At 45.8% G+C, this 27,570-nt stretch overlaps 1 protein-coding gene across 5 annotated transcripts in view; it reads left to right on the top strand.

Moving 5' to 3' along the window:
- The first annotated feature begins 331 nt into the window (after positions 1–331).
- Positions 332–27,570, top strand: part of SIK3 (SIK family kinase 3) — a 585,214-nt gene continuing 557,975 nt past the window's right edge. For all 5 annotated transcript variants that reach the window (XM_069224967.1, XM_069224965.1, XM_069224966.1 and 2 more), the window contains exon 1: positions 332–586. In XM_069224967.1, the coding sequence (XP_069081068.1) occupies positions 449–586 (138 nt within the window). In that variant the 5' untranslated portion in view covers positions 332–448. The remainder of the gene's footprint in view (positions 587–27,570) is intronic.

Genomic DNA, 27,570 nt, shown 5'->3' with positions numbered 1-27,570 from the left:
TTTTTCCGTACCACTGGTAACAGATTTCCTCCTTTACCTATATTCTATGATGGCTACTGCTCTTGATGAGAAGCTCTCATTGGCTTTTCACATATGGACAAAACGTCGTGTCCTTTTTTTATGTTCATTTCCATCGCGCTTTTTCCCCTGCTCTGTCCATATTTCCAGTGAAGTCAAGATGACGTTAAGCCTGACTGAAAGGTGTTCCTAGGGCTCCCGACGTGCAAATGAGCATGCGCAGATTTGTAGCTGTGCCCCTCTACTGCTCGGGCTTTCCGAGCGTCAGTATTGACGTCAGTTGCCGTAGGCCACGCCCCCGGTGCCTGCACACCCGGCTCCGCCCCCGGTGCCTGCGCATGCGTGCTGGCTGTCCCCCGGTGCTCGAGCCGCCGCCGCAGCTCTAGTGACTGTCGCGGACCCCCTCCACCTGACCCCCGCACTGACAGACATGGCGGCGGCTCCCCCCGCACACCCACCCCGTGGTCCAGGTCTGGCCCGGATCGGATACTATGAGCTGGAGAGGACCATTGGCAAGGGCAACTTCGCCGTAGTGAAGCTGGCGACACACATCGTGACTCGCGCAAAGGTGAGCCCCCTTGAACCCCCATACTAAAAGGTGGATTGATTCCTACGCTGACCCTCGTCTCTCACTCTCCACCCCTGGGACCACTTGCACAGAGAGATAAATGAACTGGTTAGTGCCAAGTTCAACCCGTCAGTGTACCCCCTGGGATGGTGGTGGGTTCTGCAATGTGATCATTATTACACTTTTTGCACAGGCATCCCTCTGTAGAACCTGCCGGTAACTGAGAACCCTTGCAAAAAGATCCATACATTTATATCCAGTTGGTCTCCCACTGTTCGCTCCCCGCCTGTGACCTATGCACATAGACCTCCTCCATCTAGCCTCCTGGGGCAGTTAATGCGAAAAGAGAATGTGTGATCCATAGAGAGACCATGCTTTTGATCAGTCTCCTCTCCGTTTGGTGGACATCTTCCCATGGAGTGTACCACCTTAAACCTCTGCAAAGAGATATCCTTAACAGACTTGTACCAGATAATCTCCTGTACCATAATTGAGGTCGGGAGGAGTAGCGGGCGGTCTCCGTGGGGGGTGGGATGGGAGTGGGTGGGATAACACCTAGCCATATTGACCGCTCTTGTATTTTTCCCGCGCGCATCAGCCGCAAATACAGATCTGTAGACTGATTAATGTCAAGATGAGTCCCAGTCAAGCCTACTGGATGTGGGCATCTGAAGACACCTTCTTCACCCCACTCTGACCCGTGAATACCCTTGAGACACATATGTAGATTACATGGATCTTCACGGGAAAGGCCTATTTCCACATCCTCCTAGGTAGACCATCAACTTCCTTAAAGAGTATCCCCATCAGCGCGATCACCCCCCCCCACACACACACACACAATCCCAATTGTGTCATAGTGAGTCCTTCATCAAGGTCGGTATGAGGCAGAAAAAAGACTCAGGCATCAAAATAAAACAGGCCCCACCAGTGCGTTAGACAGCAAAAAAAGTTGCCCATGTCTTCAAATCATGGTAGATTTGAACTTGTAAAGACATGCTGTATATGTGTTTCGCAAGGTACGTGAAACTGCGTGCATTGGTGCTTGCTGTAGGCAGTGTTTGTGACAATATCAGGGATATCAACATTAAAAACCAGACCATAAAACAGATCCCCCAGACTGTCTTGAAATCGGCCCACACACTGACCTGTCAAACTAGCCCTTCGAGCGCTGACTGGTTGCCCTATAGGCCAATCCAACCCTGTTCTTCCTGCAGCTGTGAGAGACCCTCCACAATACAAAGCCCTGTCTGGGAGAGTCACAGCCTTTGCCAAAAGAACTTCAGACAAAGGGCTTGCACCAGTGTAAGTAGTGAACGCCAGACAGCTTGTGTCAAAGTGAATCACCTGATGCAGCTTCACCAGTGGCTTCTTCTCATAGAGATCTCCTCTGAAGAATGCCTCCACAACCCTTGCAGAGACCCCCAATCAGAGAGGGAGCTCATGCTAAGGTGATCCTCCTCCTTCGCAGACCACAGCTGGGAGAACCTCCCTGCTAAAGAGACCTCAGAGAGGGGTCTCTTGCCAAGACGAACACTCATTATTCAGTTTTAAGGGGAATCCCTTCCATGCAGACAGAAGCCTAGGGACCCCCTCTGCAGAGCACTCCAGAGCGAGGTACATCAAGGTGAACATCCTTATGCACCACTGGTGGACCCCATTTTCTGCATACTTTCTGAAAAGAGAACCTTAAAGAAAGGAAGCCTGAGGCGAAGCAAACATGCTGTTGACAGCACCCTAGGATGGACCACTTCCAGACCGACCTGCTGCTGTATCCCAGGGGAAATATTGTGACATTCCTAGAGAGACATTAGATAACAAGCACCTTAGCGGGCCCCAGTGCAACACTCGACCTTAGGCAAACCACCCGGAACCCCAGCGAGAGAGGACAATTGCATGAATGTGAGCCCCCAGTGCTCCATTGGGAGAGATGTCAGATCCTCATACCACACAAACTGCAGCAGCGTAAAAGCTTCCCAGACATTACTGAGAGTAAAATAACCTTTTTACATGAAGGAGATCCACACATTGGCCTAACACTCCCATAGGAACAACTGACCAGCAATTCCCTGGCAGACCAATCCCCTTATAAGGGGAGCAAAGGACTTGTACCCGATTGACACTCTATCCCACAAGGACTTCGGTTCTTGGGCCATACCTAATTGAGTTGTGTTATAGAAATCAAAATAGAGAGGCCCCCTTCTGATACATTGTGCTCTATTCAAGGTGAAGTACCTACCCTGTTTTTTTGCTGAGGGGTCCTCTTAGACACCCCAGGGATGGAAAGCTTTTGATAGATTGGCCCACAAATTCAGTTGACCGTATGTGCAGATACCAGCTGAACCTCTCTACGAGGGTGCTAGAGGGGTATATACGGTGACTTTTCCCTACAGCTTTGGCTATTGTTGGTGAATTACATTCTAAACGGAAAATATGAAAGAGAATTGAGCAGCATGAGTATACTTGTGTGGCACAGTTTTGTGAACCGACTGGCCTTAAGAAACGTCATGGTAGGAGGGAGTACATGTTTTCAGTAGATCAGCTGGGTGAAATGTGAGAGCGAAAGGATAACAGTATTTAGGATGAGTTAGTGTTGGGACGTCCTGATAACAATGCTGTTTTAGGCATCTAGGCAGGTGGCGTCAAGGTTGATTAGTAGTGTTTTTCTCTTTGGAACTGTGTGTGAGATTGACCTCCATAAACCGAGTGACATGATTTAATGGACGGTTGGGCCTTCTGGTTTTTCTGAACATTAATTGCTATTCAGGAGTGAGTGCTACTTCAGATGATGTTCTGGTTTCAAGTCACGATGCCCAGTTTTGCCTGTTTAAAAAAGATAGAGAAGGTTATGAGAGCCCATGATTTTCTCAACGGGATGTATGCTGAACATTACTGATAGAGGTTTGATGCAGGATGCCACGGAAAATTTAATTAACATATATTCATTCTACGTTCTTAAAATGACAAAAAAGGAAGGGTGCAAAATATGAGATTTGAAGCTAAAAGTTGCACGCCGTAATGTTTAATGACCTTTGTAAAAAGATAGCGTTTTTTTTTAGCTCTAATACATAATTGCTGTGGGTTTTGTTTATAGCAAGTCTACTTAAGTCCTTAAACCCCAAAGAATACCTTGGTGTTCTCAATTGAGAGAATACTTTTTATTGCACAGGCGGTGAGATGCATTATTGAACACCTTTTTTTATATAGATTTCTGTACTCGGCATGTCTTTTTTTGTACAACAATAAAACTTGATTTAGTAAATAGGTAGCCCTACATTGGTGTGGAGCTCTCATGATTGTCGAAGTGATCACTGTTGGTTGCCCTGCATCGTTCTTGGATCCCCTTAATGGTCAGTGCGTGGTGCCTGCACCTCCCTGCAGTGGCGGTGTAATTAAAGAGGTCCTTGTTTTTGTCACATGTGTAGCTCTTGTTCCAATGCTATGCGGTTCCTATGCAGTGATGTGATCATGCCTTGTGGTTTGTTTATCCAAAGTTCACGCTCTGTGGCCCTTCTGCCTCTGCATCATTGTCTTTGAGCATAATGTGTCTTTGGTTATCACCTATAGTGGTTCATAGGTTCTTGTATTTATCTGTACATTCAGAGATCTTCTTGTTTGGACATTGACCTTAAATCCACTGTGTTAGCCCTTTACTGTTCTGTCGATCCCCACATTAGCACTGGTGCATCCCATGTTGTTTGGTTTGTGGCTCCTAAATCCCCACTCTGGTATCTGCCTGTCTTTAGATCCCTGCATGACTTGTGCATTCTTTTAATTCCCCAAATCTGTCCCTTTTTCGATCCTTGATCTCTAGCAATTTTATCTGTTTCCTAGATTCTCTCACTCCTATTCCTTTGTGGTCTGTCTGCCCCTGAGCTTCCCTAGACTTTTTAAGTCCGTCCCTGATGGGACCATAGATCTGCAGTGTCATGCCTTGTGTTTCTCATGAATCCCCTGCCTCTTTGCTTGTGGCCCATGTGTGTCCTGCATTGGTCCTTGGTAAGGCTGGGGGTCTCTTGATTCTTCCCCTTGTAGCCCGTTAATCCCTCGTAATTTTCCTCTTTGGGCCCCAAAATGTCCAGCATCTGCCCCATTCGACTGCAGGATTCCCTTATGTCATTCCCTGTATAGTCCTCGGATTCCACCTTCTCATCCATGTGCAGCATCCGGTCTATTTGAAAGTCTTTGTCCAAGATCTAGGTATCCATGTTGCTCCTTAACTGTCAGTTGAATCCTTCAGTCAGTTCATGTACTGCTTCTAGATCACTGTCAACAACTGTGTGGCCCTGTGATCCCCACTTTCGTCCCTTTGAGGCTTCTGGGTTCTCTGTGGGCGGTCCAGTGCAGCTGTTAGATCCCCACAATGACCTCCCCTTTGGTAATAGTCTGCCTTGCTTTAGTCTGTGTGCCCCAAAAGACCCCTTTTGTCATTCCCAGCGTGGTTCTAGACATCTTGCGAGTAGTGTGTGAAACTCTTAAATCCCTTTGTCAGTCCCTGTAGAGCACCTGGGTATTCTGCTTGGATCACTGTGCAACCCTTGGATTCTATGACTGTATCTGGATTTCCTACATTTGGTCTTGTGCGGCTCCTGTGATTCCCTTTCTGGCCTTCTTTGCATCACATCAGTTCTCCTGCAGTTCCTGGATTCAATTATATGCCTTGTGCGCTGTTGGATTCTCCATCTGTCCTTGTGCAATCCAAAAATCCTGCACATCCACCTCTTCTTTAAATGCCCTTGCAGTCCTGGTAACCATTTTTTGGCCCTGTATCATCCCACACAGACCCCTGCAGTCATTGAGCATTTCTTGGATCACTAGCCAATCCATTTACATCCACTAAACCCCTCTGTTGGACTGTCAAAATTCTTTGGTTTAGCCAGTGTACTGCCAGTTGATTCCCATCCCCATTAGTCACTATAAATTACTTGCAACATTAATTCTTTCAGAGTAAATTGATTACCACTTTTGGCCTTTTCGGCCCGCAGAACCCTTTTGTTGATCCACTTGCAGCATGTAGACCCTTAATTTGGTCCCACTGTGTTTCAAGTAGCCTACTTGTTGATTCCTATGTCCCTCCGTGTGTATCATTGGGTGCCTTTGCAGTGCCAGAGCACTTCTTAGGCCACTGTTGCACTCCTAAATATCTTTGCCAGCCAGTGCACATTCTGCAGATTCAGAGCCAATTCTTGTATGGCTGCTAGATCCTCATATACAGACTCTGGGCAGACCCCTTCTTGGTGGATCTCTGTGTCATTTTATCCATTACTTCCCTTAGATTCTGACTTTGGCCTCTGAATTGCACCACTATCCCTTTGTTAACTAGTGTCCATTCAAAAGATCTTGAGTTGATTTATTTTGCTACTAGTTGCGTGACTCATCACCTGTGCAGAAAACCTCATCTCTCCCTTTCCAGCTGCCAGAGCTAAGTGTTTTGCTACCTTTGCTACCCCTCAATCCTCACTTAGCTGCTGAACCACATGTAGATCTTTGCATCTGAGACTGTACATTTAATTGACCTGTGTTGATGCATTAGTGGCTGTTAGAAGCTCCAATTCGGCTGCTGCTTTTCGGAACTCTCACCAATGTTTCACACATCCAGGTCTGTCCCTAGAATGCTCTTATTCTTCCTCATCTTCATTTGTTCAACGGTTAGTTCCCTCTTGTGCGTCTCCGTGGAACCCATAGTTCCTTACATTGGTCCTGTATGGTTTGTGAATTGTTCTTGATGGTGACTATCCATCTTTTTGGATCCCTCTTGCTCATCCCCATCGGACCCCTAGATTCCCTCTCTGGCCCTTGTTGGCAAATACGACCCTTTCTTCGGGTTTGTGCGTGAGCCTTCTGTCCCATCTGAAGTTCTTGTGCGGTACATGGAGCCCTAGCATTTGTTCCTTTTTAGCTCTTGAATTCCTGCTTCAGTCCCATTGCAACCACTGAAGTCCTCGCGCCAATCCCTGTTCAGCCATTAGATCATCCTTGTGTGGTGTGTAACTATTGAAGCCCTCTCGCTGGCCCCACTTCAGTCACTGGATCGCACTTGTTCATTCTTTTGTGACCCATAGGACCGCAGGCCCTTTTACTCTCCGGGGAGCCCTCTTGTTGCCCCCCGTCCAGCCCTTAGTTCCCTCGCATTCCTCCATGTGCAGCCCTTCGATCTCCACTCCGGTCTTTTTCTAGCACTTGGAGCCCTTTCGCCAGTTTCTTTTTGACGCATAACTCCCTGGGCAACCACTGGAATCCAGTCATCAGTGAATTTTCAGCCCTCTACGGTTCTTGTGCGGCCCTTGTATTCCCCTCCTCTGACTCGGGTTGGCACCTAGATCACCGACCCCGTGCCTGTACGCCTCCTGCAAGCGTCCATGTGATAATACGGCCCAGTCTGCCGCCGCTGTAAATTAATGGCGCTTCGCCTCTAACACTGAAATGCCTGTTTACCTGGTCTGGGCTGATTCTGGCTTTTCCTTGAATCCTTGTTTGTTTTCGGCATACTTTCTTCTCTTTCGAAAAGAGCATGTTTGTCTTTCAGTCGAAGGAGGAGGTAGCTGACCCTTCCTCCCGGACTCTCCCAGCACACGATTATAACTTAGATTTTCTTCAATTTGGGACTGCTTTGGTAAGGTTTTGTGTCTTCAAGTGGGGGATTTTATATTTATAAACACTGTCCTGTTTCTGCTAAAGTGGGCTACAAGTTCCTGGATTAGCTCGCACCCTTCGTTGGGTGCATGAAGAGAGTTAACTGATTTTATTGCACCTTTCAACTCGGTCTATCAAAATGCGGGCTTCTTCTTGGACTAAAGCGATTTGGTGGAAAGGAGCAAACAACATTACTGAATTGTCTTCAATTGATTGTGCGCTTTTATTGTAAATTACTGTGGCACACGAATGGTTGCAGAAATTGCTTGGTAACCGGTTTGACCAAATTAATATTTCTGCGATTAGTGAAGATGCGAAGTATATTGGTGTGCAGGTTACGCAGGATGAATTGCAGGCTGGTTACAGCCTTGCTATAGGTTGAATCAAACGCCGATTATTGACTGGGTAAGAGTTGAATCAGGTTTCTTATTCACTGGCTAGGAGGTGAGGCTGGCTATACAGTGGATAGTAGGTGGTGTGCATAGTTAAATGTGGCGAATGATAGAGTGGTTATTCACTGGATAAGGAGAATTAGTGTGGCTAGAGATGGAATGGGGCCATACTACAGACTGACATCGCACTTCATATGTGTTGATTACATGTTGGTTGCACATCAAATTGCAGACAGAATTACACACGGATTAGGTGCTAGATGGCTAGTGATTTCCAGACTTTATGCACTTCAAGACAGGTGGACTACAGGCTGGTTATGCACAGGATAGGAAAAATAAATTATGGGCAGATTATTTATTGGATAACTGGTAAAATCCTGATTAATTTAGCAGTGAGTATGGAGGTGCATTTCTGATTGGACATCCCCTGGACAAGGGGTGGATTGTAGAGTGGTCTTTACTGGTTAAGGAAGTAAACTGTCGACATAGGGTTGTGGGTAAATTGCAAACTGCACACACGGTTGTGGAGTGCAAGTAAATTATAAACTGCACTATGTATTTAAGATCATTGCAGAGTACTTATACAGTGATAGCAAGTGAATTAGACTAGTTATTCTGTGGATGGCAGGTGAGTTATATACTGGTAATGCACAGAAAGTGAGTGAATTACAGATTAGTTATACTCTGGGTGAGCTGTCTGTTGCTGAAGACGTTGTCGCTAATACCTTAACACAACTATTGGGCTCAGGGTCAGCCTATTGCTTATGACTGGATGGCTTTCTTCCCTCTGATTTCCTGCCTTTTATTGAATGATTTTTTTCTCCCCAAAAATCTTTCTTTCTCTAGAGCAGGGGTCTCCAAACTTTTTAATGCTGCGCCCCCCCAATTGAAAAATATAAATCATTGGGCCCCCCCTCAGAATTTTTCACAATTATTTTATAAACATGCCAATGTTTAAATATGCCTAAACCTATTTAAACATTGCAGTTAAGTACTGTTACCTTTTTAAAACTGCAATAACATGCTTCTGCTTAAAACAAAGGCCTGTTATCTGTATAATGTTTATTTTGTCCAGAGTCTGCTCCCCCCCCCCCCCCGGGGATCACTTGAGGCCCCCCCCCCCCAGTTTGAAGACCTCTGCTCTAGAGCATTTCTTCCTCACTGTGGTCTCATTGGATGGTTTGTGTCCTGCTAGTTGCATCGAAGGGACTACTTTTTTGAATTTTAACTCTTCATGGGAGTGTTTTTCCTGCTTTCCGTTGTTGGTTGCTCCCCTGCCTAAAATACCCCCTCCCCTTCATGTTGCTTGTCTCCACACCTTTTCGATTACTTCATGTTCTCCCTCCAGCTTTTTTTAATTTCTAAAACCCACTCACTGCACCCCGTTGCTCCCTGTCTATTGCTGTTGGTTTCTTTTAGCATATTCTCTCTCTCTCTCTCTCTCTCTCTTTCTCTCTCTGTGTGTATGTATATATATATATATTATCCTTATTTATTTACTTGTGTGTGTATGTATTTATTTATTGCTGCCAGTGCGCTTCAAAATCTTCAATAACGTGGGCAGCATCTGCAAAAAGGGAAACAATCCGGCAAAAGCCAAATGGCCTATATTATCATAGCCAAAAGACAGACCGATTGGTTGTGCCAGTGCTTGTTTTAAAAGCGGCCATCTCCGGCTGCCACATCGATGTGTGGCTTAATTAATGGCTCAAAAGTGACAGTTTTCATATCGTCGGACCACCAGTTTTCTCCTCTGGCTGTCAGATTCATTCTGACATCTGTGTGTGTTTTGGATACTAAGGCAGTAGCCTCATTACTCCATATACATTTTTAACTTGTTAAATCACTGTTTTGTTTGCTTATTGATCTGTGACTCTTTGTCAAAGTTGAAGTTGGTTCACATGGTCAGCGGCTGTGAGGGTCTGCCAGGTTGCTTCTCTGGCATGGTAGGACTGCTTGGTCTTGTTTGTATTTATATTCCAGTCAGCTAAAGCGTCACACAAGTTTCTTTGTAACTTTAGAGGATATGTAGATTGTGTCTGACTCAATTGCCCAATATATTAATGTAAAATAATTCGAATACGCTGCTGAACAGAGCATTACCCGTAATCGGCTGGTCTGAAATGTAAAATGCCATTATATTTAATGAATCTTCTTTATATCTCGTACCAGTTATTCCACATTTTGAATTTTGAGAACAGGAGGACGAATGGACATTGATGCTCAGTGACAGTTGCTTTAGATTTACAAGCTGTACCAGACGCGTGACGTTTTCTGATGTGTGGTTTTGCCTTTGCCTTTAGAGTTGGCTGAAGTTTTGAATTTTGGACAAATAGCGTGTGCTTTGTTTTTAGTTTTCAGATTTAGTGAAATCAATGCGCAAGGCTCTCAAAAATGACTTATTTTGCACTATGCTGTATTTTTTTGTAGAATGCTAGCTGTCATTGGACACTGATGATTAATAAAAAATATTTTTCCGATATGTGAAGTGGGAAGTACCTGCGCTTTTTCGGACCGGTATCCATTATTTCATAACTTTATTGTCCATGTCGGGAGCAGTGAAAGCACTATTCAGTACACGCAGGGTACCGAGGCCATACATTTGCTGTTGTCGCACTCTTCATTTCCTCTTTGGAGGCACAGACAGGCCTGTGGTGTAATTAATCTCCCAGTCTTATCTTATCACCGTTTTCCTTTGCTCACGCGGTTGGCACAAACACACGTTTTGATTGATTCGCAGCCAGCGAGGTACGGTTCCTGGCACTGCTTGGATAGCCCGTAGCCTCATATCATTATTAGCCCTTTCTAACTTGAATGATCCGACAAACCTTGACCATTGGCAAGGAAGGAAATCTAAATTCTGATGCCTCAATTGCTGTTCCCTATTATGAAGCGTACTCTAAAACAATTTCACAACACCCTCCTCGCTTGCAGTATAACCAACTGCAAACTAATTTCTGTACCCCTTTGCTCCTCTTACTCTAGTGAGATTTAGTTTATTCCCCTTTTCTATCACTTTGCACTAGGTCGTAATCTTATTTCAGTATGTCCTTAGAGTACAATGAAATATCATTACTTTGTCATTCACTTATTGGTTCAGCCTAATGGAGTTCCTTTTTCCGTTAATACTATTGGCTGTTTGTCTGTCCTTCTGACTCTGCTAGAGTGTTTGCATAGATTGAATGAATGAGGGACAGCTTTACAATAGCTCTCTTTTTTTTCCGCCTCTGCTGGTTCCATCCTGTTTATCTTGCTCTATTGTGCTAACACTGCTCGCATTAGCATGTGATTCCTGGATCCTTTTGGCTTTGTCTAATGCTTGTTGTGTTTGTCCTTCACTTGGAGCATGGCTTCTTCGCCATTCTTTTGATTGGATGTCTAGCAGCCTTCCACTGCTTACATCCAGGAGCTACTTTTTATGTCTTGTGTAAAGGCACTTGTTATCTGTGTGTTGGTGGGGATATTTTGAGGACTAAGCCTCTGGTGGCTTTTTGGGCCAGCCCATCCATACCATTGGCTTTTTTTGTTAATCCTATTTGCCTGCTTCTTATTCAATGTCTTTTCTTCTTCCTCACCATCAGGCCACTGTGGGGCTTGTATGTTGCTCCCTATGCGCCTCCCTGATCACCAGCAGTGGCGTTGACTTTCTCCGTCCCACTAACCCGCCTTTTTGTCTATCTGTTAACTGAAAAAAACACAGAGGTTAAATTGATGCTATACTTAGGTGGAAATTTCAATGCCAATGTTAATGTTGTAAACTAAAACAACATACTCAAATTCACCATTTATAGTTCTCTATAGGAACTATTACTTGTGCCTTAAGGTAACTATAACTCACGCCCCTGCCATGCAGTGTTGTCATCAAATCTGTCATTTCAGATGTTGCAGTGATGTTATCAATGATAACATAGAATGAGTCATGAATGATGTACCATGGGAGGTAATTAGCAGCATGAAGTGCATGGCGATGTGCCTGATTTCTTTGTTATTAAAACATTACATTGGTACTGAAAATTTCCCTTGAATATAACGTCACTTTTATTTCTAGGTTAAAAAAAAACCTCAAAGTAATATTTTATTACTGTACATAAAGCCACACCAGCCGCACAGGGCATGTGTCCAACCCCCAGGTGGGGGAAGTGTTTCATACAGCTCCTTCTCCCTTCTCACCAAGCCACTATTGGTCCTGGAACCACAATCTGGAGCCAAAAAATATATTAAGGAAGAAGTGTTTTGTCCCCCTCTCGGAGCAATAAGAAGGCTGTTGGGTTGTGTGGTTATGTGGGTGTAGAATGTCCAATACACATTCTGTTGGAATGTAAAACAGTAGTTCTGGTGATAACAGTCTGGGCTAGGCAGTTACGCCTTTTCAGAGCGGGCCACTGGAGCGATTGTGTGCTATTAGCAATTAAAGACTGATGTATACACCAGCATCAAGTCGTCTTCTCGTAGTATCGTGACATACCACGTTTTGGCGACTAGCGGCAGTTCCACGCTCCCTAACAGCACCTGTATGGCACATTGTCAGACTTTATATCTTGAATCAGTGAAATTCCGTATTGGCAGATACAAAGTAAGAAGTTGTTTCTTTTCTGCATTTGATGTTTGACATAATACATGTGTAATTTTACCCAAGTCTATAAAAGTGGTGTTTCAAAAGTACAATGTATGCGGATGCTGGTATACACATTTAAATATATTGGTTTATGGTTAGTGCAAGACCCCTGCAATCTGTGAAGAGAGACACTTTGTATTGTTGTAGGCCTGAGGACTACAAGGAGACAGAGCACAAGGATTGAGCATTAGAGCATGAGAGCTGCAAGGAGCAACAGAGTGTGACGACTCACCGGCAAGCAGAATCTTTCCGTCAGCTTTTAGAATGTGTTGCTGGAGGGCCACAGCTGCAGCGTGTCAAGTGCATGATGTTGGACACTCTACCCAGTCACAATACAAAGTCAATTTGCCATGGAGAGCAAGTGGTAGACTCATAGAAGCCATATTTTGGGACGCTTTAGTATTTGTACAGCCTTTCTTAGACAATAGGCACTCAGGGTTTGAAGATCAGTATTCAGATGCCTATCCTCGCCGATAGGCACGTCTTATTCTAAATGTATCACTTTTTTTTTTTCCATTTATTTATTTATACAAATTTGCATACACCAACATTAACAACCCAGGGCGCAATAAACATAACACAAGTAGCCCATAGGTGTGCTCACAAGAGTTTCAGGGACAACCAATAACAAAGTCCACTGAGCAAATGTCCCAGCGAGGCCGAAGCCATAAGTCCAAGTATCATCCCATACACATACCAATAGCAACAACCTAGAGCACACTCCCAGCGGGGAGTCCAATATCAGGAGCTCTTGGGGTACAAACTAACAACAACCACTACAGCAGAAAGACGGAGGCGGCTCAGCAGACTCACGCAGTGGGATCATCCCCCAAACAACATTTCCAACACATGCGGAAGCACTGTACAGTCCAGCCCATCATATACCTGGCCGCGCGCCGCAGAGACTCTCTAAAATTAATCCGATGATTCCAAAAAGGAACGGAAAGGCGCCCATATGTCTCTTGGGCGAGAGCACATCAGAGCCATCTCCCAACAGCTCCTGACAGAACGCAGCATCCCGCAGCCAATCCGATCTCCGCGGAGCCCTGCCCCGCCCCCAGCAGATCGCCACTCTTCTCTTCGCCAGCAAAAGCAACATCCCCACGAGGCGTCTCCACTCCACCGGCACCTCATCCAGCAGGCCCAGCAATACCATCACCAGGGAAAAGGGCAGAGTCAAGCCAGTCACGCCAGCTATCGCATGCAGCACTTCGCCCCAAAAGGCACGCACCTCTCCACAAGTCCACGCTAAGTGCAGAAATCAGCATCCGGAGCATGGCAACGTTCACATCGTGCATTATCACGCAGCCCCATCGCCCGTAGACCACAGGGGTGTAATATAAGCGATGTAGAAATTTAAAGTGTATGAGTCGCAGTCTATAATTGGGCGACCGTGCTCTCATATGTACGCAGCAGCTTCTCCACATCGCTTCAGTAATCTCTTCCCCAAAATCTCCTTCCCATTTAGCCCACGCAGCCTCCACTACCGCCCTCCGCTGCTCCTGCATGCACCTGTATATTTTCATAACAAGCTGACGCGGGGACTGCTCACGCCACAGTAACTCAAGTACCTGAAACGTCTGCGGCATAGTCGGAAGACCCGTAAAACGCGCCCAGAGCATCGCGTATATCCGCAGCAAATATAGCCTATGCAGCACATTATCAGCTCCATCATTTAGCATCTCCTCCGGGGACCGCAAACGCTCACCCACAAACCAGTCCCCCAACGTAGACAGCCCGGAATCAGAGAGAAAATCGCGCAGTCGTGTGTCGCTGGACATCCTCTCATCTGCAACCTCCAGCACAGGCACCGCGGGTGCAAAGGGCTCGCAGCCGTCCAACCTACGCAGCAGAGCGGCCCAAGCCCAGAAGTGCACGCAGCGGTGGCCACCCACCTGGGATGAGTCCGGGACATACACCCAAGCACCCTTGGCAGCCGGTCCGGCCACACCGCATCGTTCTCGGCCGCAAGATGAGGCAGATACCGCACCGGATGGATCCAATAGTACGCAAAGTCAGCCTGAGCGTAGTAATAGTACAGCCTCAAATCAGGAGCAGCCAGCCCCCACAGCTCAAACGACAAGGTCAACTTCTCCCACGCGATCCAGGCCTGCCCACCGGCCCACACCAACCGCACCATAGCCGATCGAATCCTCCGTAAGAAGCCCAGGGGCAACACCAACGGAAGGTTAACAAAAAATTACAAAAATTTGGGTAAGACAACCATCTTAGCAATGCCAATGTGCCCAATCAGCGAAAGCGGCAGGGAGCGCCACACCTCCAGCCTGTCCTCCAACCAAGCCACCAATCTACCATAATTAGCCAGCCAGAGGGTCTCGATATCACAACTTAGCCAAACCCTCAGGTAGCGGACTGGGCCCTCCCCCCATTCAACAGGATAACACGACGGAAAATGCGCGGTACTGCTAGTAAGAGGAAGCATCACGACTTAGACCAATTCATCGCAATACCAGAGAAAGTCCTGAAGCGGACAACCTCAGTGAGCAGAATGTCTAGATTCCTCCTCGGCTCCCGCAGATACAGCGCAATATCATCCGCATACATAGAGACCAAGATCGGACGCTGCCCAAACTGCAGCCCCCTGTGATTGTGGTGCTGCTGCAAATAGGCCGCAAGCAGCTCCATCGCAAAAGCAAAAAGGAGCAGGGATAAAGGGCATCCCTGACGAGTTCCCCGCGCCACCGGAAAGGGGTCCGATATGCAACCGTTCAGCCTGATCCTCGCAACCGGATCCGTATACAACAGCCGAATCAGCCTGATAAAGCGTGCACTCATACCAACCCTGACCAGCAGCGCAAACAGTTAGGGCCGGCAGATTCCTCAGACCCGCGATTCTCAGCAAAGAAATGTACGATGGCCTCCCGGATCTCGTCCTGAAACACCACATCCTGCAAAGCCCCCTGCGGCAACCTCCAAGCAAACTCAGCCCCCGGAGCCCTAGGTAACAACAGCCGCAGTTGAACCGGAGAGTGATCCGAGAGGGTCCGGGCCAGATGCTCCACTGATGGCGTCCACATCTCCACATCCCTGGTTCCCAGCCATTGATCTAAGCGAGACCAACTATTATGAACGTAGTTGACGCACGTATCCTCCTTCTGATCCCCATGCTTAGCTCTCCATAGATCAACCAACGCACCATCACTCATTACAGTCTTCAAAGCAGCAGCAGAATGTTGAGGCCTCGTCGAGCTCTCCCGATCCCGCTCCGGATCCAGAATCACATTAAAATCTCCCACCCAAATCACAGCCCCACTCCCCAAGGATTCGACCAAGCGCCATACCTCACAAAAGAATCCAGGGTCATCTATATTAGGGCCGTAAACTGACACCAACCAGCAGGGTTTATCCAGCAATGTCCCCCCTAACAGCACATAGCATCCATTCGGGTGCACTATCATACGATGCGTGCGCCAGTGCAGCCCCTTTCGCAACAAAATCGCCACTTCTCTAGCATACCACGAGAACACCGCTCCATGACACTCTCCAATCCATCCCGCCCTCAGCTGTTTCATCGTGTGCTTCTCCAAATGAGTCTCCTGAAGCAGACATACATCAACATGATGGCGTTGAATGTAAGCAGACATAAGCCGCACCTTACGCTGATCATTTAGGCCACGCACATTCCAGGTAAGGCAGCTAATCATCGTCATTGCCCTCAGCCTCATCCCAACAGCACTTCCATTTGCCCCGCCACAGAGCTGCCCGCCGCCTCCTACCAGCCACATCCAGCACCATAAGATGATAGTAAAAAGACCAAACATCACAAGAACAACAAACCAACCCCCCCGCTCCCCAACCCACGCAGACCCCCAAACGGGTCAGAGCAAGGAACCCCCACCCCATCCCCCAACAGGAGAGATTGAAACACCACAGCATAGTAATAGGACTCATCCAGGGGTCGTGAGCCTAGCCATCCAGCCCACCCGCAAGCAGACAGGCTAGAAAGGACAAAGGGCTAGAAGAAGCAAATAGAGCAATACAGCAGCGCTAAAGTAGGAAATCAGAGGCACTACCAAAGTAGCACCCAAGCAGGACTCCGGGCCAACCATCAGCCCAACTGCAAGGCAGTCAATCAGTGTCACTTAAGGCCGCTTGCTCCGAGGCTCCAGACTGATGAGCTGAGGAGTGCCGAGGGATCCTCTTGACAAACTTAGCCGCCTGCTTCGGATCTGTAAAGAAATGCAATGTTCCGCCATGCTGTATCCGAAGCTTGGCGGGGTCGATAAGCGAAAAACGAGCTGCAGTCAGACTCAAAGAGCGCTTAACCGGCAAGAACGCCTTCCGCGCCGTCTGCACACTCAGAGTGTAGTCCGGGAAAAACTGCAACTCATTGTTCCTGTACATCACCGGACGCTGATCCCGGGCCAGACGCAGCACTTCATCGCGGTCAAGGTAATTCAAGAGGCGAAAGATAACAGGACGCTGTGGGGTCCCAGGAGGAGGCCGAGGGCCTAAAGACCTATGGGCCCTCTCGACCACCAGCAGACGAGAAATCTCACCTGGAAACAATTCAGCGAGCATTTTCTCCACAAAATCTTCCATCCTCCCCATGTCCGTGGACTCGGGAAGGCCAATCAGCCGAACATTATTGTGCCGAGTCCGCGCCTCCAAGACTCATTCTTGTTCCTTATGACCTCCAGCACTCGTTCCATCTGCAGCAAGCGCTCTCGCTCCCCATGCTGCTGATCCTCCATCTCCGAGGTGCGCAACTCTAACTGCTCAAACCGAGCATCGTGCTCATCCACCCAAGCCCTAATGCGGTCCATCTGCTCCGTCAAATGATCCAACTTAGCATATATTCCGGCCAAGCTACACTTAAGATCCATAAACATGGATTTAATAGAGTCTCCGGAGGGCCCATCTTCCATCTGCATGTCCCCAGACTGCGCGCAGAGACCCTCCCCTTCCGCTTACCACCCTCGAAGTTAAGCTTGGCCTGACGCTGCCCCGCCTTGCCCATCACGTTCTCTGCGTGAAGCCCAGACTCAAACGTTCCACCAGACGCCCTGGGCAGACGGACCCACAGCAAGGAAAATGTCAACCGGCGGGTCCCAGGAGGATCTCCAGCCACCAGTTGAAGCACGCCAGCCACACTCCACCAGAAGTAAGTACTCGACAGCAGTAACGCCAGCAGTCGCCACCCCAAAAACACAGGCAGCCAGCAGAGTACTCCCCCAATCCTCCACGACCGTCAAAAAGGAAGAAAAAAACAATCTCCACTGCCTCCAAAAGGATAACAATTGGCAGCAGCAGGTCAAACACCGCTGTCTCCTACAGGCCCAACAATGCCCCCCCCCCCTGGGTTCCGCTGCCTTCCGTTGGTCCAGCAAGGCTCCCCTCGGCCCGATCCAGCCGGCGATAATAGGCTTCAGGCTCCCCAGCAGAGGTCCCCACCAGGAGGCCCAAGGAGAAAGCTCCCCTCCACGAGGCCAAAGAACAAGGCCTCCCGCCACCCATAAGAGCCTCCCGGTCCTTGACCCACGGGGACCCCCTCACCGCAAGGGCCACACCGCCCAAAGGCCCCCACCAGCCAGCTCCAGGCCGACCCAGCAGCACTGCCAAGCCCGCCCCCGCCAGGGGGGGAGGCCTCACACCCGCGGTGCGCACCTCCAGGCTGCAGCCCGCCACGAGGCAGCCATGCAGCAATGGGCTCAGGCCCGAAGCGGTTCCTCAGCGTCCCGGTGGGGGGGCACAGCCCGAAAAGACTGCCGAGAGCCCCCCAAGCGACACCTCCTCTCACCTCGCTTTGGCGTGGGCAGGGGGGAACCGCCGCCCAGCCCCTTCCGCAGTCCACGGCGGCCCGTCCGGCCAAGCACGCCACCCTCCTGCAGGCCAGGCACCAGCGAGGCCTCCCGTTGCCCCGCCGGCCTACAGCGCAGCAAGCCCCCAGTTTCACGGACCGGGGGACGCCCAGTCCTCTCAGAAAATCCTCCGGCCGGGGGGAGCGCTTCCTATGCCACTGTAACAGGAGAAATAATGGATAGCAGCCCTAAGTCCGGCAGAGCCTCCACTGTGACGGCCATCTTGCCAGCAGGCTAGCCCCACCCCCTAAATTTATCACTTTGGCGTTTTACAGTTTCTTCATCTAATTCTACCAATTTTCTTCAATAGGCATGCCTTATTAAAAAATATGGTGCCAATTTTCTTTTTCAGTGTAATTTACATGGTTATAAATGTACTATTACCATTAATGCATTTTTGATTCTTAACAGCGATAGCCACACTTTGTTTATTCTCACACTTAACTGTCAACTAATGATTTTAACCCTTCATTGTAGGAAAATGCAAAATGCTAATATGCCACCACAGTTCCTACCAGAGGCAGGGATTCCAAAGTACAAATGGATGCATTGGTTTAATATTTTTGAAAGTTATTTGATTGCTGTTTAATGGTGATAAATTCAATTCCAGGAGGAAGTTAGCTTTGCTCTACAATTGTTTAGGTGCTGAGGGTCAGCCATATTTTACCTTTTACCTGAGGTCATTCCACTACCCACTGAAGAATGAGACAATTACACTGAAGCAGTTAACAGACTTAAAAATCATTTTAAAGATGAGACCAGCATATTTGCAGAAAGACATAGATTTTTCTCAAGAGCGCACTCTCACTTTTAATTTACTGATACTTTTCTGGCCGAACTAAGAATTTTGGCTTCAACATGTGAGTTTGATGTAAACCTTGATAACTATTTTAGAGATCAGACCTTTGTCAACTGCTATGACATGTGCGTTCAGTGAAAACGTTTATGTTGTCGCAATCCCAATTTCTGTGAACCTTTAGAAATAGAGCGATCAATACAAAGGTCTAAGGAATTGAACAAGAACAAAGACCTATTATCAACTGAACATGTGAATGCTGTCGCAACTAAACCAAAATACCAACATTCTGTAACCAAAATTTCCAAGAGAATGGGAGGAAGAAAAATACCATTAATTGTTTTAGATGTGGATCCAATAACCATCTTGCCAATGCAAAATAATTGTCAGGCTATTCACAAATTTGATAAAATTTGTGAAAAAAATAGGCCACTTTGCGAAAGTACGCAGAAATGTTCAGAACTTAGGATTGGTTTTAGAAGACGAGTGCCTCAAAAATCTTGATTTAGCGGAAGATGTAGATGAAAGGGTTGTGCCATTTATTAATATGGTGGATACTATTAATAAAGAATCCAGATGAAAAGACCCTATTTGTGATGTATACATTAGTGACATCAAATTGTCACTGTGGATTCTGGACCTCCGATCACCATTATTGACAAGTTATATGAAGAAAAATAGAAACCAGCTTGTTTGTCATCTCCTGATATAAGCACTGTTGCTTTTGGGTACATAGCATTGACCTAATGGGTTATTTCGCTGAAACATCCTTTCAAGACCGATCTATCGGCACAAAGATTTACATGGCTAAAAAAGGATAACACATTCCAGGATGGAAGGACCATGTGGGAAGGTGTTAAAACCAGGGACTGATTGTCCCTTTGATTGCCCCTTTTCTCTTGACAAACCTGTCATGTTAGTAGGGTCAGTAACAGAACTAATTGGAGATTGTGAATCACTTTTTGAAGAGGGATTAGGATTGGTAAAATAATTTAAACATGAAATTATACTTAAAAACAATGCTGTACCTGTTGTGCTTAAAGTCAGGAATGTTCCACTAAGTATACAAGATACATTTAAAGCACATCTTGACAAGTTGTATTCTGATAGTCATTGAACCTGTTGATTTACCTGATTATGTTTCTCCTGTTGTCACTAAAACGGAAAATGGAGAGATGAGACTTTGTGTAAATCTCGGATCCCTCAATAAAACATTTTAGTAGATTGTTTACCCTCCCCAAAATTCAGGCACTGTTGGCACAACTGGGTGACGCTAAAGTTTTTTTCCACCACAGCTTATCACCAAAAGAATTGTATGCTCAGTCTAGCACATTGGAAACACATGGTCTTACACTAAAGAAAGAGAAATGTTGTTTCATGGTACATGAAGTCAAGTATCTTGGTTCTGTACTGTCAGAATCTGAGATTAAACCTAAATCAGAGTTATTAGCAAACAAGCAGAATCCTGAATCGACAGACAAAGATAAATTAAGGTCATTCCTGGGCTTACGTGAATACTATGCTAGATTCATAGAAAATTTGCAATACAAACTGAGCCCCTTAGGAAAATTGTGTGAAAAGGGATAGAGTATGTTTGGGGTATTGAAGAACTTGAAACCTTTGACGAGTTAAAGTGTTAAATTATAGAGGCCCCTGCCTAGCTCTACTTTTAGAGATGTTGTGAAATCTATCATCCCAGTAGATGCAAGTGGAACTGGTCCTGGAGCAGTTCTGTCACAAATAAGTGGTAAAGAGTGTACTGTGGTTTTTGCTTCCAGAAGTTTGTCTTCAACAGAGTGTAATTATAGCGCTCTTGAACAGGAGACATTAGCATGCGTATGGGTTACAAGACATTTTTCTGCATATCTTTAGGGATGAAAGTTTTCTTAAGTTACATACCATAAACCGCTTGTATTTCTTCTTTCAGCAAAGAATTTGAACAAAGCTAGCCCAAGATTAGCGAGGCGAAGAATGTATGAGTTAATTTTTTATGTCAAACACATTCCTGCCATGAAAAATTCTAGGGCGGATTTTTTTACCAAATGCGTGGTCAACAACAGTAGTGTTGATGCATTGAATGTGTTGTTGGCATGCTGGATGGTATTTTACCAACTACAAAAACAATCTAATTAGATGAGTGGTGTGAGTGCTCTGTGAGTGATAATAGTTTAACTAAATTGAGAAGATTTATTGTTGGAGCGTGGCCAAAGGGTGTGCGCGTGAAAGATGTGCTGATGAGGATATTAAACCATTTGTGGAAGTAAAAGATGAACTATCTGTAGAGAGTGAGATGGTAATGCGGGGAAGCATGTTAAGTCCCCCCCCCCCCCCCCCCCACCCCCCCCCCCCCAGTGTTTTGAAAAACAAGTTAAATTTAACTCATCCAAGGGCATGTAGGTATGACAGGTACTTGAAAAAAGGATATGTAATTTTTACTGGTGGCCAGGAATGGATAATAAAATAGGATTGTGGGTAGGCAAATGCAAACGTTTTTGTCAAGCTGACAAATCTCTATAAGTTTACAATATTCCCTTATGTCCTGTGGAGTTCCCAGATGGGCCTTGGGAAAAATTGGGTTTGGATTTTGTGAGACCTATGGTTGATTGGCCACTTAATAGGAGATATGCTGTACTGTTTGTAAATTACTATTCCAAATGGGTGAAGTGCAAATTCATGAAGGAACCTAATACTGAATCAGTCAATGATTTTCTATCGTAACTCTTTAGAAGGGAGGGTTATCCCCAGATATTGGTCACTGATAATGGAATGCAGTTTAAATCCAAATTGATGAAGGCGTATACGAGTGAGCATAGTATTAAGCATTTGACAGTTGCCATGTATAGTCCACACGAGAATGGAAAAATAGAGTGTGTCAATCATATACTGAAAGAGAGTAAACAAGTGGCATTAGTTTCAAGAACAGAGGTTTTGAAGTTGATCCAGTTGAGTATGGAGCAAAAGAATTACTCTACATTCCTCAACAGGAGTATCTCCCTTTGTACTGCTTCGAGACAGCCATTCGTCCTGTGAATTGCCACGTTCGTGGGTTATAGAAAGAATTAAAGCTAACAGGATACCCAGCAGGATTAGTTTGTGTAACAGTTGTGTAACAAGAGAAAAGTAAGGGAAGATATGACACATTATATTTGGTAAAAATCAAAAGACCACATGGACAAAAGAGATTTAGTTCTAACTTTCTCCCTCTTCCGTGACTGGTGAGGGTGTCCGATCATGCCATATTGGTTGAAAATGGAAAGTGTGGAGTAAAAGAAGTGCAGCATTGTTTAAGGAATCAGAGGGAAGAGTCAATGAAAACATGTCTTCTAAGAATGGTGCAATAACAGAGAGTTGGGTAGTTCTGAGGAGGCGAGATTACCGGGAAACAATACTGGTGCGAATAATGGTGGTGGTGATTTTGGTTTGACCCTAACTGAAGGTTCATTATATAATTCTGGGGTCAACCCTACGGGGCACGTGACACTACATCTTGTGAAAGTACATCAAACTCCTGCCATGCTTCCACTTCAGATATGAGGCAAAGTAGTAGAAGAAGAACTGTTCCTCTGAAATATTTGCAAGATTACGTTTTGAAATGATCTATTTCTACTTCTACTTCTGTTATGTTTAAATTTGGACACTTATGTTCAAGTTTTAGGATGTTATTTGTGACATAAGAGGTTTTTGTAATGTTAAGTGTATTGCATTTGTTGTTTATCATTCACATTGTGGAAAGGGAAGATGATGTTATGTGGTTATGTGGATGTAGAATGTCCGACACAAAATGTAAAACAGTGGTTATGGTGATGACATTCTGGTTAGACAGTTACACCTGGTCAGAGCAGGCCACTGGGGCGATTGTGTGCTGTTAGGGATTAAAGACTTGATTCATACAGCAGCATCAAATCTTCTTCTCATGTTATCAACATAACAAGGGCCTGGGGACCCCAACCTCCCATGTTGAAATACATTAACATTAGGGGTGGGGCGCGTTGTCCGCACCTTCCCCAGCTGAAATGGGCCACAGGGATCCCATTACACGGGGCCATACTTCACATAAAGGGGATGAGGTTTGTAGACCCCATTCCACGAGCCATTAAAGGCCCCAGGAACTCCATCCCCTGGGGCAAATACATTAATATTAGGAGAGATGGGGTGTGCACCCCATTTAGCTTTAATAGGCCCAGGAAACCCATAACCCGGGGTCATATTTTAATTAATTATTTTAATTAATATTAGGAGAGATGGGGTGTGCACCCCAATTAGCTTTAATAGGCCCAGGAAACCCATCCACCGGGGTCATATTTTAATTATAGTGGAAGAAGCACATGACACCATCCCAGAGCCTTAATTGGCCCTTAGGTCACCTTTCCCCAGGGACTTATTCTGTGTATAAGGGAAGGGCATGGTCCCCACCCCCCCTCAAGCATTAATAGGCTCAGGGACCCTTTCGCCCAGGGCTGAATGCTATATGAAGGGGGAGGCCCCCACCCACCCCCAAACCTATTGTGTCCCCGGCCCATCTTAATTATTGAGCACTCACCGAGCAGCAAGCTGGCGCCTTCCACGGCCCCAGCCAGCTCAGCGCATGCTAAAGGAGGTGTCATTGTTCCTGTCTGACAGGAGCAGCTATTTCTGGATGTTCCCACTGAAAAGGAGCAGTTTGTGTTTCCATAGGGCCGGGAAACAGATGTTTGCACCCACCCAGGTTGGCATTTTTAAATCTCTTGCCAGGTGAAGGCAGACATGTCTTCCCTGCCTGCAGTCCTGCAGGCATGGCACATGTTTGCTTCCACTGCCAGATTGGAGTAAACACGTTGCCCTGTCCTCAGGAGATTCAAGGATGGTGATAAATAGCTCCACAGAGTATCCCCACCCTGACACATCATATATATATTTTTTAAGGCAAATTGCATGACAGGGGACTATGTCTCAGAGTCCTGTAATGGCTGCTGGCAATATTTTTTTTCATGTTGCTGCCAGCCAATCAGAGTTTGCTGAAAAAAAACTCCCTGGTCCAGTCAGAAGAAATTCTTAAAATTGGGTTTGTGAGACTATCAAGAGTGTCCCTCAAACCTAACCATCTAGATATATACATTTTTTGTATCCATATTTTTCAAAAACTATTGGACAGATTTACACCAAATCACAAAAAAACATGCTTTATGGACCAACATCTAGCTTTCTGTAATTCAGGTTAGCAGTGTTTGTGGGAGCGCTACCTAAAAAAGTTTGAGTGGGTAGTTAGTGTTTCTGGACTACCCTTTTTTCTCGAACCCTGCTTGATGGGTCACCCTGACATTTCCAGGAAGGAGAAGAGGTAGATGAACTTTTTTTCTGGAAAGTTTTTTGTGAAAATTCGGCAAACAGCTCCAAAGTTATTAGCAAACCCAAAAATGCTCTGTTAATGGAAAAGCAGGCTTACCTATACCTGCCCAGTTGCGAATGCCTCTTGGTTGTGTGCATGTGTGTGTATGTATGTATGTGTGTAGATGTATACGTATAAATATTCACAGAAAAAAACAAAGGTTATAGGGACGTTATAGTTAGGTTGATGTTTTACACATACAAAGCCATAGAAATTCACCAGTTATACCTATAATTATACTTATGTTAAGAAACTATAACTTGTTGCCCAAAGTTACTTTCCAGCACGAGTTATAGTTTCTTCAGATTAGTATAACTATAACTACTGAATTGCTATGGGTTTGTATGGGTATGATGTCAACCTAACTATAACGTCCCTATAACCATGGTCTTTGAAAAAGATGGGGAACCATGGATAGTGTTGATGACGTATATATGTGCGACCTCCCTCAGTATGCTGCTGACATTGAGAAAGGTATGTGCCAAAACACTTTTGTGTTTTGTTTGCTGATATCATTGAAATAAATACACAAACTGTCCGACCGCGAAGAGTGCCAACTTATTTCTTTGGAAGCATGTGTGTGATATATAATGTATGTATGTTTGTGTGTGTGTGTGTGTGTGTGTGTGTGTGTGTATATATATATATATATATATATATATATATATATATACATACATACACACACACCACCACCACCAACCAGATATATATGAACACCAATGAATCGCAGTCCTCCACAGATTTCCAAAAACGCTTTATTGGCAACTCGTTTCGATCTGCCCGATCTTCTTCCATGCCATATTTGACATTCATGCCCAACTTTCCTTAAACACCACTTCCCTGGTGGCCCGAGCATGATGACTCGCACATGCTCATGACAGTAAGTGGAACCAGGCTTGCTATATATATATTTCTCTCAGGAGGGCCCAACAGTTGCAGTTTGCTAGAGGATCACTACTACCCCACATGTTGGCTTTCTGCACATTTTGTTAAACTGTACTGTTCCAAGGCAGGTGCCAACTATATTGGAACTGTAGATTAAAAAACAAAGTGGCAAAATAATTATTACGCGTGTGTGTGCACATGAACGTTGTATGCATGCACATACATCATCACGTTGGAGCTGCTGTTGTGTGGTAACACAGGCACACAGGATGATGATCCTTGTGCACATATGCATAGTTGTGCTGTGATTACTACTAGAGTGACAATAATTATCACTTCCATTACCACCACAGCATTTGTGCATCTGCATGTCTAGATGCTTGTCCACATGAATTCCAGACCTATTGGTTTGGCGAAGCCTTGTTTTTTGTTACCCCTCTTTCCTGTCTTGTGTACCTGATTCTGTTCAGGACAGGAGGCAAGGATTGCGCCATCTTTCTTCACTTTATTTCAAAATAGCAGCAGTATGAAGATTTCATTAACATATTAACAAGAAACTGCCTTTTCCATGAACCCCAGGGGTAGAGAAAAACAACAGCAACAGTATTCAACCCATGACATTGCCACATGCTGAAATACAGTTCTTTCTCACTGTTCCCTCTCCTTCTATCACTACTCGCAACCCTTAGGTCCGGTTCGGGTCTCAGCTTGGACCTGACTAACTTTCATACTATTTTCTGTAATGTTGGCAGGGCCACTGGAATAATGCAGCAGGGGATTGCCAAATTATAAGCAGAAATGGGCAAATTATGTAGCAAGAAAATGCAAACTATGCGGTGTGATGTGGAACTTTTTTTATTGTAATTCTTCATTGTCATTTTTACACTTGTTAACACCTTCTGGGCATTGGTTGCACCTCATTAGTGCCAGTTTAACACCCAAATATAGTTTAATCTGCAGATTATGCAACAAATTATGTATTTTGGGCCAAATGCTGCAAATCTCTAATTGTTGAAAATAAAAAAAGCTGCAACAGCACAAATGCATAATTCCAGTGGCCCTGACTGTTGAATATTGTTCTGTCCCCTACCACTCCTTTTTTTTTTTCTTTTTCCAGTGCGCTGTTCGCGGGAGCACTTTCAAGCTGATAATTTGGCTAGGTAGTGCCGCGGCAAGTGATTCATCCCACCGACTGCCACATGATGCTCACATTTGTGTCACATCGACATGCACCTTTCTAGCTGCACGGTTGGCACACATGGTTTAATGCTCTAACTGCTAGAGGAGTCGTTGGCCAATTGCAGAGCCTGCCATTAATCACACCAGTCCTGGTCACGAGGGGTCTGTTAGTGGCATTGGGCCCATACTAACACGGGCAGCAAATTCTGTGTTGGGACACCGGCGCAGGCCTAGCCCAAGCATAACAAGGGTTACGCCGGTATTCCAGGGTTAAACTCTTCTTTTGGAAGACTGCCCACATTATTCTTTATATATGCCCGGTAACTCCAGTGCCTATAACACCTGCCACATGCAGGCCAATGAGGCTTCCCTCCTTGAGGAGGAAGAAATCCAGTACTTACCTCTGGATGATGGGCTTATGTGACGTTGTAGACATGTTCACCCATAGAACGGATTTATATGCTCTGGCGCCCTATGAGAAGACTTTGCAACAGCTGGCGCAGTGCAGTAATTGACCCCTCTTTTCGAGGGAATGCCGTGGTAGCTTATTGGTTCTACAACCTCAAGGACAGCCAAGAGCTTAGCAGACAAAAGCCAAGTGGAAGCATGAACAGATCATCAAACTAGATGCCCTTGTTAGGCTTAAATGAGGCCTTCTCCCGGGACGCCTCCTACTCGGAAGCACCTCTTTACTAACTCCCCCTGGGAGCCATTACTTGAGTGCCTCAAGACTAATCATCTCCAACCCCCCACTTCAGACCCTGATCTCGACAATTCCTACGCTGAGTCAGACATTGATGGGGACCATTCACAGCAATGACGTCCCTCTAAAGAGGGCTTCCCCCAGCCCTGACCAATTCTGAGGCTAGCAGCCCATCAGGAAACATGCTAGACCTGGAGGACTTGATACACCAACAATCCTCTGAATGGCTACCGACAACAAAAGTGACAACCTATGTAGCCGACAGGCTAAAGACAGCCCTGGACAAAGAAGTCAGAAACCACCCGAGGGCAGAGTGCCACAACCCTTCCCTGGAGGGCATGGTTGCCCTAACCCTGGAAATCGATGCAAAAATGGCAACTTCCCTGCCCAAGTACATGTTGGACTTCAAGAAGGGAAATCTACGGGTACTGGCATTCATGCCATGGCAAACTCTGTGTCCTTAATAGAAGTGAAACTTTATTTCATGCGAGTTAGGAAGTTTTTTTATTGTGACTTAGTTTTTCGTTAAGCTTATTTGTTGCTCCCTTTCACACCATACGTGAGACTCTTGCTCATAATACACAGAACTGT

The sequence above is a fragment of the Pleurodeles waltl genome, chromosome 3_1 (assembly GCF_031143425.1).
Source record: "Pleurodeles waltl isolate 20211129_DDA chromosome 3_1, aPleWal1.hap1.20221129, whole genome shotgun sequence".
Lineage (NCBI taxonomy): Eukaryota > Metazoa > Chordata > Amphibia > Caudata > Salamandridae > Pleurodeles > Pleurodeles waltl.
The sequence above is the reverse complement of the archived record's forward strand: the minus strand, read 5'-3'. Positions and strand labels throughout refer to the sequence as shown.